At 36.5% G+C, this 12,043-nt stretch overlaps 2 protein-coding genes across 3 annotated transcripts in view; one reads left to right on the top strand and one right to left on the bottom strand.

Annotated features, from left to right (window-relative positions):
* Nucleotides 1-12,043, bottom strand: part of LOC129797522 (LIM domain-binding protein 2) — a 421,356-nt gene that overhangs the window by 255,875 nt on the left and 153,438 nt on the right. The gene's annotated exons all lie outside the window — the stretch shown is intronic.
* LOC129797771 (troponin C) lies at nucleotides 6,343-10,157 on the top strand. Its single transcript, XM_055840613.1, has 5 exons — nucleotides 6,343-6,733; nucleotides 6,858-6,888; nucleotides 8,630-8,773; nucleotides 8,998-9,249; nucleotides 9,914-10,157. Exons 1-5 carry the CDS (start codon nucleotides 6,722-6,724, stop codon nucleotides 9,940-9,942), a joined length of 468 nt encoding a protein of 155 aa, XP_055696588.1. The 5' UTR covers nucleotides 6,343-6,721; the 3' UTR covers nucleotides 9,943-10,157.

Genomic DNA, 12,043 nt, shown 5'->3' with positions numbered 1-12,043 from the left:
CTGTAATTCGGGGAATCGTATGGAGCACACACTCTTCTGACGTTATTTTCAGTAGATTAACTTTTCTCTTTCTTTTTTTTCCTTCACTCTTATAATGCTCCAATTTAGAATTCATTTCTCATTTTCGGCACATCTGAGAGAGACGACCGTTTTATTGAAATCAAGTTCATATCATGATTCCTTAAACGTTCCCCCATCATATTTCTCAGGTTGATGTATCAAAAACACTTGACTAGCGCTAAATATTGTATCTTCAGAATTAATCTAATGATATAGTCATGAGAATAAGTCGTATTTTTTCGCGATTGAGACATTAAAGTCTAGTATAACACGAGGTTTCATCGTTAAATATTCATGAGTGAATAATTTTTGGGTATTGGCGCCCGTTGGGGAAAAAGTGGGAAATTGTTTCTCAATAGATATCGCACCAACAGGAGGTTGGAGATTTAGATTGTGGCGGGGAGAGAAATGCGAGAATGAAAACAGCAGTAATAATCCATTTTGCTTTCTTAATTGTGTTGATAAGTCACACAGGAATTCTATTTCAGATAAAATACATATATTTCGCGCCTTTCCCACTGTTTTTTTTGTGACTACATAGTAAGATGAGAAAATTTATAAACAATAGACTTTGATATTGAGTTTCTTATGTGTCTATTTTTTTTTCATCAGTCCGCCTTCCTATTAATATCTCTGCTGCTCTTGTTAAAATTCACCAATTTATTGCTTGTTTTTCTCACGAGAAAATCATGAGAGAAGCCTAAATGAAGGTATGTAAATTACGTGCTGAAATGAGCTGTAATTTTTCGATTTTTATTGCATGTTATCAAAAAATACCGATGATATATTCTTCTTTTCTTATTAAAACACCTTCTTCTTTAACTACTTCTTTATTCCACGTGTTACTTCTTCGATCGTCATCCCGAGAATGAATACATTATGACAATGTGGGGGAGGGCGACCTCTATGGAATGATATTTGAATATTGACCGTTACAACACCCTTCCCCTCGAGAAAAAATGAAGTTCTCAATTAAATTCACATGATATACAAGGGTCGCCCTCGGAAAAGATTCGGCTTAGATGTTCAAACGATCAGGGGGTCTTCTATTACGTTTAGGTCTTCCCTCCGGTATTTCTGGTGGTTTAATATAAACCTCCAGGGCAAGATCGTCATTTGGTTGAGGAACTTCCTCCAAGGCATCCTCGAACCTATCCTCTTCATTTTCATTATTAATAGGGAACTCAGGGGTGGACCTTTCCCGTGCACTGTCTTCATGTTCAGAGATCTCCCAGTACTCATCCACTTCAACACTGCCCAAACCTACTTTATCTCCGACACGTCGCAGCTGATCTATGTGTCTCTTCCAGATTTTTCCTTGATCCATTTTTATCATGTAGTGAAGACTACCCAGCTTTTGTGATATTGTCCCAAAACTCCACTTCTTTCCTCCTTGTCTGTAGTTTCTAGCTGCCACTCGGTCCCCTACGTTCAACTTTCGAACTCCAGCTTTTTCCTTGTATTTAATCTCCTTCCTCACGCTCTCCTCCCCCGGCAAAATGAAATCCAACCTTGAACGAATTTTTCTACCGAAGAGTTTCTCACTTGGCGATATTCCCGACGTGCTATGGGGGGTTCGTCTGTAATTAAGGAGTATCGAAGACAACTTTAGTTCCACATCTTCTTGACTGACATCCTTAAGCATCATGAGCTTCTCTTTAATAGTCCTCACATAGCGTTCTGCTTGTCCATTAGTAGCTGGGTGATATGGCGCTCCCATTTTATGATCGATCCCATTTCTCTTACAAAATTCTTCGAATTCCTGACTGATAAACTGACGTCCTTGATCCGTAACCAACTGTTCAGGTAGGCCATGGGTGGCAAAAATTTTCCGCAATTCTTTAATCGTATTCCCAGATGTCGTATCCGTCACCACAGCTACCTCTGGCCATTTTGAGTAACTGTCAACTACGATAAGCAACCACTTACCGTGTATTGGTCCCGCATAATCTACATGAATGCGTTCAAAAGGTTTGTTCGGCTCTTCCCATGCATGAACAGGTACTTTTGGTGGATTTGAACGGTTTTCTTGGCAAGGTGTGCAGTTCTGCACTAATTCTTCAATGTTTTTATCCAGAGATGGCCACCAACAGTATGCTCTTGCCAGTTGTTTCATTTTCGTAATTCCTACATGTCCTTCATGTAGCTCTTGCAGAATTGTTTTTCTGAATCTTCCTGGAATATACGTTCTCAATCCTCTCACTAGACAGTCGTTCTTCAGCGAAAATTCTTCCTGATCAATTCCAAACCGATCCTCTTTTCTAATCTTTACTCCTGTACGCAATCCTTTGATCAGTTTTGCTACTTCAATGTCGTTAGCCAACTCCTGTCGAATGTCGTTCCTCATCACTGGAAGGCTGTCCATTAGGTTAATTTGTGCTACTTCTGGGTCATCTGTTTCGTATTCTGAAGTGGTCGGTAGAGGCAACCTTGACAATCCATCTGCATTCCCGTGAAATTCTGAAGTGCGATGCTCAACTGTGTAGTCAAATCCTTTCAAAAACACCGAATAGTGTTGCATCCTCAATGCTGTGTATACTGGAATTCCTTTTTCAGGATTCATTATTTGGGACAGTGCTTTATTATCTGTGATAAGCACGAATTTCTTTCCGTACAAGTACGTAAAGAATTTCTTTACTCCAAAAATTATGGCGTATGCTTCCTTGTCATGCTGGGCATATTTCCTCTGAGTATCCGTTAGTGACTGTGATGCATAAAATAGTGGCCGTTCTGATTTATCTTCGTACCTATGGCTTAGGCAGGCTCCGACCCCCACAGGGCTTGCATCCACTGCAAGAACCAATGTCTCATTCGGGTCATAATGTGCCAAAAAGGTATCCTTACTCATTTCCTGTTTAATTGCCTTGAATGCATCTTCACACGTTTTGTCCCATTCAAAATTAACCTCATCCCTGAGCAGATTAGTAATCGGACTTATTATTGTGCTGAGATTTGGAAAAAATCTCCCATAATACTGTACAAACCCATTGTATGCCCTTACTTCGTCTTTATTCTTAGGGCGTGGCATGTTCATGAGGGCTTCAATCTTCGTCGGGTCCTTATGGATACCATTTCTATCGATGACGTACCCACAATAGCTGATCTTGCTTGCGAAAAATTCACATTTCTCAAAGTTCACTCGCATATTCCTCGCTTGCAGTCTCTTCAAAACCTCTGTCAGCCTCTCCAAATGTTCCGCATTATTCTTTCCCGTTATTCTTATATCATCCAAGAATACTTTCACGCCAGGAATATCTTGTAGCATAGATTCCATAATTCGTTGCCAAATTGCCACTGCTGACGCCACTCCGTACATCAGTCGAGTCGGTTGATACAGCCCCTTGTGAGTATTTATTGTCAAAAGCTCCCTATCTTCTTCTCGGACTTCCAACTGCATGTATGCCTGGGATAGATCCAGCTTGGAAAACTTATCTCCTCCTGCCATGTCTGCGAAAAGTTCTTCTACTGTTGGAAGAGGATGCTTATCCACAATCAAATTCGGATTCAACGTAACGCTATAGTCTCCACAGAGTCTCACATTTCCTGCTGCCTTAGGGATAGCTACAACTGGGGTAGCCCATCTACTCTGATTGACTTTCACATAAGCTCCATTCTTCACTTGCTTCTCTATTTCATCCTCAATTGCTTGCTTCTTAGCCAATGGAATTCGCCTCGGTCTTAGGAAAACTGGTTGTGCATCATCCTTTAGCTTCAATTCTGCCTTACATCCTTCTACTTTGCCCAATGAATTCTCAAAAACTTTGCTATAAGTTTTCTTCAATTTTCCTATCGCTAACTCCATCTCTTTCTCCGCCTTCCTTTCGTCCTCTTGAATTTTATTTACTGTTATGATCTCATTCCAATCCAACCAGTGCATTTTCCGAGCCCATTCCCTGCCCATCAAAGGAATTTTTGAGGATTCCTCCGCCACATAGAGATTCAAGCCGTGGAGTTCATACTCTTTTACCCTGACTGATACCTTCAGGAATCCCACAATATTAATCTTTGTGCCATTAAATCCAACAAATTTTCTCACAGTCGCGAAAATTTTTGAACGAGGGAACATTTTATCTCTGCAATTCATGCTAATTACAGAGATGGGGGAACCACTATCTACCTCAAAAGCCAAATCTTTTCCCTCTACTTTTACATTTAGCATTATCTTCTCCACTGACTTACTCTCCGCATACAACAAATCTTCCACTTTATTCAATTTCTCTTTTTCCTTCTCTCCTACATCCTTCTTCTTTTCCTCCCCTTTTCCCATACAAACTTTAGACAAGTGCCCTTTCTTATTACAAGTGAAACAAGTCTTATCTTTATGATTACAATCATTTGCAAGATGTGTACTCACTCCGCACCTGAAGCATTTCTTCCTGGCCCCTCTTGCTTCCTCTACCGCATTGCCTTGTTGCTGGGATGGACGGTTGCTGTTGTTTCTGTCCTCTATCTTCAAAACCTCTCCTGCTTCCTTCGGATTCTTCGCGATAGTTTCCTCTCCCTTCTCAGAAATTTCCATTGCCTTGGCAGTGTCCAAGGCTATCTCTAGAGTTAGATCTCTCTTCTCCAGAAGGCGACGTTGAATTGCATTGTTTCGAAGTCCCACAACGAACTGGTTCCTCAGTGACTTCTTCAAATTTTCGCCGAATTTGCAGTGCGTTGAAAGTTTCCTCAAAGCTGCCAAAAATTCTTCGCAGCTTTCTCCGTCCTTTTGCTTCCTCGTTTGAAATTTAAAAATCTCCACAATTTCCAGAGGTTCCGGGTCGAGACATTCCCGCATTTCATCGCAAATCTCTTTGTACGTCAAATCTCTTGGAACACGTGGAAGGATCCTGTCGCAAAGTTGATTGTATGCTGCGAAACTCATGTAGTGAATCAACAAGCTCTTCTTCTTTGGTTCTTCAGTGACATTAAATCCCTCGAAAGTATCCTCCATCCTTGCCACAAACCTTGACCATGTGCCTTTTGCTGGGTCAAAAAATTCCATATCCGTCGGAAACGCCATGGCCGGCGTTACGTTCACCCTATTTTGGGGCGCTTCCAGCCCCCTCATTCTTCCATCTGCTGCACGAGCCCCTTGGGCCAATTGCTGGTATTCGTCAACCATCCTGTCGCCACTGATATATTCTTCTTTTCTTATTAAAACACCTTCTTCTTTAACTACTTCTTTATTCCACGTGTTACTTCTTCGATCGTCATCCCGAGAATGAATACATTATGACAATGTGGGGGAGGGCGACCTCTATGGAATGATATTTGAATATTGACCGTTACAACAACCGAATTTCCAATAAATTCATTCAGCCACCGCAGTGCTTCCTTTAACCATTTGTGTGGTGGACACACCGCCAACCAATGTCTAGGAGGAATTAACTATTCTACTTTACTGCATCAAATGATCATTTTGCTGCCGTGGATTTCACTCAATACCCATATCTTGCGCTCTGCTTTTAGCTGCACACGTTTTAGCTGTTGTTTTCACACACAGCGGGAATTTATGGGCTCGAGGAATTTTCAACGGGGTCTACCGGGCAGGCCCTTTTGATGACAAATTTGAAAATGAAAGTAGAACACTTTGTTGACCATTTGATTTTAATTTAATTTTGATTTCTCACCAAAGGTAAGTTTTAATATTAAATTTTTAATCGTAAATTTTTTGTCAAGAAAAGTTTTCGAATACGTATATGAATCCTTCCTCAAGTATTCTTTACAATTCTTCAGGTAGGTGTCTAATATTATAAAATAAAACATTTAAATGTGATTTAAATAAACAAATTTTTTTTTAAAATTTCATCTTGGAAGAAAATGCATTTTCTTCTCTTATATTTTACTTAAATTGATGCAAATAAAATAAAATAAGAAAAGCTTTTTTATAAAAATAATTTTTATTTATATACAAGGTATTTAATAAGAAATATTATTTATATGCTACATTATTCAAATCTTTCCGTTCTTTGTCTGTTGTATATGTACTTTTTTTTATTTTTCATTTCTTGAATTCTATATTCTTAAGGCCAAGCTCTAGATTTTTAAAGATATCCTTCAACTTTGGCGAATCGAATGAATTTTTAGCTCATGGTGCATTTGGGGGGCCACTGCGTGCAGTGAAAAGCGGAAAAAATGAAAAGTCACCGCCGTGACAACGGTGAAGTTTCCCTCCGAGAAAAGAATAATAATCTGTTCTACATATATCCCTCTCTCATCTTTTTCTAAATATAAAAATTTGATATCTGTATGAAAATCAGCACCATCGGCACAGTTAAATTTTCCACATTTACAATCGCATTTATATTATTTTCTTCCTCTCGCTTTTCCTTCATTGCATTGCGTGTGGTGTATTTCTGGATCGTTAGGATTCGCCTGCCACACGCGGATGGCAAACGGCTATAATTGCTGCCGCTGACGGAGGGTAATAACTCCAATAATGAAAATTCTGGGATTCAGTTTTAAGACGATCATTGGTGAGCATAGTCTGCGGTAGAGTTGCCACGGAGCTAGACGAGTCACAAGAAATTTTCATCACCGATATTGTGCACCGCTGTGCAGTGATTGTTCTTAAAACCACCTCATTTTTTTGATCCCACTTAGACCCTTTAATTTCGGTTTATTTATTTTTTGATTTTATTTATCCTTGTGAAAGCACAACCCAAATCAACTCAAAATGCAGGATATCGTAAGTATCGTTCGTTTCACAAAATGGATTAAATTTTTTTGAATCAACGAAAATTCAAGAAGATGTTCTCTAACTTCGACAACTAATGTGGATTTTCTTCCTCCAAAAAAATCTATATTTATAGTCCGATGAACTACCCCCAGAGCAAATTGCTGGTGAGTGGAATTTATACAACCTCCAATGTTCAAAATGAATTTATTTATTGATTTGGATGAAGCCAGAAGCACTCAGAAACTTTCCTCATCCCGATTACACCGCTCATACCCTGATTTCAGAAGGAAACACACACTGTAGCTTAGTGATGGTTTAACTTTTGCTTTAAAACTTCAAATCCATAGCGGCAATCTGTCTCGTGCCAAAATTAATTTTCTTTACTTTACAATCATTGGAAAAACAACTAGATGTATATTTCGTTTCTTCATTTGTGAACAAAATACACTAGAATATCTATTTTCAGTTTCGGTTATAATTTTGTGTCCGGCTTTCTGGCCAAACGATCATTTGTACGAAATTTTATGTGGGTGAAGAAATTTTATTTAACACACAACTCAGTTATAAATACAATGTTTGATATGTGTTTGGCAATATACAAATATAAAATATATGGAGGCACACTCTGTTTAGACTCTGCGGAGGATCTCCTTTCTCTCCACTCAAGTGCACTGTGGCTTCATCGTTTCACTGAAATTTATGAATTTTTAATGATTTTTACAAGGATTTTTGCAAAAAAAAATCCAACAGCCAAAAATTCCTCTAATACAGAGAGAAATTATAAGAAATGTTGTGATTCTGTGCCAGAGCGAAGATTTGATTCTCTCTAAAATATTATCGGTCTCAATTTACGACATGCTCAACAAAGAAGTAGATAAATTGAGCCTATGGAGATTTTTTTTTCAAACACTTTGTCTTTAAATAAATTTGTGGAACATATATTGCCTCTGGTGCTTTCTTTTGTATTCACAAGTGGATTAAAATTCTCTCTGTGATAAAATCTTTAAAAACTATTTTAATAATAATTAGAAAATCAATTTAAAAAAAAAAGGATTTAAGAGTTGACACTTATAAAACTTTTTTTTCGCCACTATTAAAATTTTTCACAAGTTTAGAGAATATAAATATATTCTGAAATTTATTCCTCAACCTCGAAGCACCTGTTAAAATAAAAATCTCTTGATTATATATTGTTTTCTTTAAGTATTTTTTGCTAAAAAAAATCTTTATCAATGAAATCATCATCTTTCGAAAAAAATCTAAAAATGTTTCACTGTTTTCTGATAAAAATAACTTAATCTATTGAGCTGCCTATTCCACTATTTATAGGTTCTTTTCCTAATGTTTTAACTCTCATAAGATCTTCATCTTATGGAGCATAAATTACTGTGTGAAAATACAAAAAGAAAGAACGCGAAAATTGTAAATTTTTCACAATAAATTAGTCAACAATTTGACATTATACAGTAAAAAAATTTCGCTGAGACTCTCAAAGAATTTTACAAATGCATCACTCACTTACTACAAATTACTCAAATGGCTCAATTTCACTTCAAGCGACAAGCATCGAATTTTCTCAATAGTTTCCTTTCAATCAATTTTCTTTATTCTTTGAGAGTATTTCATCGTCTTTCAATTTTTTCCCATCAATATGCTTTAGTTTAAAAGACAGGCTATTCACTCTACAAGCCCCTTTTTTCTCCGCTAATTTTTGCAATCATCAACCAGCCGTCAAATTGGAGTGAAGCCAAGTCAATCAGCAAGAACATAGCACATTTCACTTTTTAACACAACATATATTATTTTGCACCCACCTATATAGTTAGCTTAGTGATATATTGCTGATTTTTGCTCAATTGCCTCGCAATGATGTTAATGAAAAAAAAATCTTTTGGGTATCTTTAGTGCTGCAGAAGGCCTTCAACAGCTTCGATGCTCAGAAAACGGGAAGCATTTCCACGGAGACTGTGGCTGAAATCCTGAGACTCATGGGTCAGCCGTTCAACAAGAAGATCCTCGAGGAGCTCATTGATGAAGTTGATGAGGACAGTGAGTATAAATTGCAGTGTTTTTGCGCATGAAAACGCCTCTCATCGCACCACAAAACAAGGTTAAAAATACAAATTTCACTTGAATAATGGATATTGGAGCGAATTAAAGCCTACATGCGAGGAGTATATAGTAAACAAGAGCACATTAGCGCGAGATATTTTTAGTAATGTAGCATCAAAATGGAAAATATATCGTCATTTTTTTTCTCTCATATACACCAGAATCTGGCCGTTTGGAGTTCAACGAATTCGTCCAATTAGCTGCTAAATTCATCGTGGAGGAGGATGCGGAAGCCATGCAGAAGGAGCTTCGTGAAGCCTTCCGTCTGTACGATAAGGAGGGCAATGGCTATATTCCAACAACATGCCTCAGAGAAATCCTCCGTGAATTGGATGATCAGCTCACAGAACATGAATTGGACATCATGATAGAGGAGATTGACTCCGATGGATCTGGAACGGTTGACTTTGATGGTAAGATACTCTCTCAACATCTTTTTCAAAATAAATATACATCCATCCCATTTTTTTTCTGACCCCATCAAACTCATGCCCATCACGTGTTGGCTTTCTCTCGATCTTAAGTGCGTCTCCACAATTCATATAACTTCATCAACTTCTTTGATGTGATCCATTGCCAAATTTATTGCAAGTTATAAAAAAGCGAATCGCTGACAACATTACGGCCATATCCACCTTTCCCACGTATGCTATATATCGTCCAATATGACTGATAAATTGTTTTTATTTCATTCTTTTATTGATTTTCGCTGAATTAATTAATAAAATTCATTAAGGGAACGATTAAAATATAAATGGATATTCAAAGAGAGTATCATAAATATATTTCGGAGTAATTATACATATATTTTTCCTAATGAATATATTTTATTGTTTATTTAAACCAATATTATTTTTTAATTAATTTTAAATTTTTATGTGGTTACTTTGCATTGGGGAGTTAAGAGCATTTAATAATCTTTCCCAAAAATAAGAAATAAGATTGTTCCTTTAAATAGTTAATCTACCTTTAGTTTAATAATTTCCCATTCCAGCTGTAATAAGAATTCAAATTTTAAAATTTTTCATTGAAAGAGCCCCAAATATTTATCATAATTATATTTCTTTCTCTTTGCAGAATTCATGGAGATGATGACGGGAGAATAAAATTATTAGTTCTTCTCATCTTTATTTACTTTACAAGACTTTCTGTTGAAAGCGTTAAAACCGATTACTTTACTGTTTTTCCTCATATTTACTTTTCACTAAACTGATTGCATTTCTACACTATTTCTATTTAATTAATTTATTTTATTTCTCTACATTTAATACAAGAAAGCCTATTTTATCAATTAAATACAAAATGTCAAGTGGAAATCAAATGTCTTGTCTTTTATTTTACCCACCACCCCTCAAAATTCCTTGGGTCTTCATCCAATTTTGCTTCTGTGTTTCTTGAAAATAAAACGTCACAAGGTCCTCATGGTTTGTTCCATACTCATGGATTATTTCTCCTTCGACCAGAATGCAAAATAACAGGAATATTCCGTAAATGATGAGAATATAAATTCCTATGCTCCTTCTTGCGCAGTTCCCACTCAATGTAATGGCAATTGTCTGCATGGTCAAGATCATGATCAGAAAAACTGTTACAGTAACCCCCATCTGGCCAAACTTACAGGGAATACTTCGTTCGCCCTTTAAAACCATTTGGCAGATAAAATTTGTTGGAATGTAAACGAGAAGATGAAACATTGGGATCCCGTAGGCCATTGCAAAGCCCGTTCGATGGTATCCTTTCTTCGTAAGAGCCAAACTTGAGAATAATTCACTAGCTGAAGCACCCCAAGCTAAGACTGTGAGCTTTAGCGTTGCTGTGGTGATCTTCGAAACGACACCGAGAGTGTAAAGGTTGCTGTCGATTTCCTCAGATATGAAGTAGAGGATCGTCATTGAACCCAAGAGACTCATAGCGATGTAAATAAAATGATATTTTGGTGCAGTATTAGACACGGACGTCACAAAAACGATCACACTGCTGAATGATCCTACGATCAGTAAGACAATCCAAAGACAGATCCCAAATAATTTAAAGTGAGAAACTGCAAGATAAAGCATTAAATTAATTTTTTAACATGACAGACTTTTAAATAATGCTTCAATATCCAAAACGGAGACGTAGGTACCTACTGAAAGATTTAGCAAAAACGGACGAAACAAAGAGTCAAGTAAAGTAAAACATGGCAATAAAGTTTGCATTCATGAAATATGTATTTGTTATTTTGTAAGGTAAGCTAGTACAAAAAAAATGTAATATTTGCAAATTAATGGGACTTTACAAGGTGCTAAAACAAATTTATTCCAAGAATATGAGCAAAGTTATAGTTCTGTTTTTGTACAAAAACATCGTACAACTTCTGTACAAGGTTGTTTCTTTTTTAAATGTAAAATTATAATATTAATATACAAGAATAAAATGAATGGGTTGAAGTATTTCACATACACTATGAATGCTACTTTTCCTTTTACTGGACATGGCAAGATCATTTATTATTCTAAAATAAAATATTACGCAGAAAAATTTTAATAAGGAAAAAGTTTATTTAAATGAATCTGATATTACGATGGTAAAAGAAAGAAAAACGGACAAATCAAATTTTAGGTAATGATCGTTAAATGATCATAAATAAATTTTCAAAATATTCTTAGATTTTGACACAGAATAAACTCACCTTGGAAGAGAAAAGCAATTAGCTGTGGAAATGTAATGCAATGAATCACATTGAGAAGCTTGCACCATTTTTTTCCAACAATTGAGTAATCAACATTTGGAATAGTCAACAGAAGCATCAAATAGAGGGGAGCTTGAAGGATCTCGAGAAATCTTTCGTATGCCCAATTTGTCGGTGTGAAAACATCTTCATCGATTGGTGTGATATTTTCCAAGAAATGTTGAAAAAGGAGCTCATTTGTCCTTTTTTTCCAACCCATAGGCAAACGTTTTCTCCTATGTCTTCTCACCACAGCTTCTGCCTCCATTTGCATGACATCTTCAGAGCTATCTTCATCAGTATTTGCATCATCACCTTCTTCTCTCAAATGTTCTTTTCCTTAAAAGAATTTTTATGTATGAAGGGCATGATTTTGTTCTAAAGAAAATTCAACTTACTCTTAGCTCTGAATTTCTGAAAAAAATGATTTCCAATAACAAAACTCAGATAGAGAATATAGACGAAATAGAGAATTAAACCTTCGATTAGTGAAAATT

This window comes from Lutzomyia longipalpis, chromosome 1, assembly GCF_024334085.1.
Source record: "Lutzomyia longipalpis isolate SR_M1_2022 chromosome 1, ASM2433408v1".
In the NCBI taxonomy this organism is placed as follows: Eukaryota; Metazoa; Arthropoda; class Insecta; order Diptera; family Psychodidae; genus Lutzomyia; species Lutzomyia longipalpis.
Note: the sequence above shows the minus strand (reverse complement) of the source record. Positions and strands in the feature narration are given on the sequence as shown.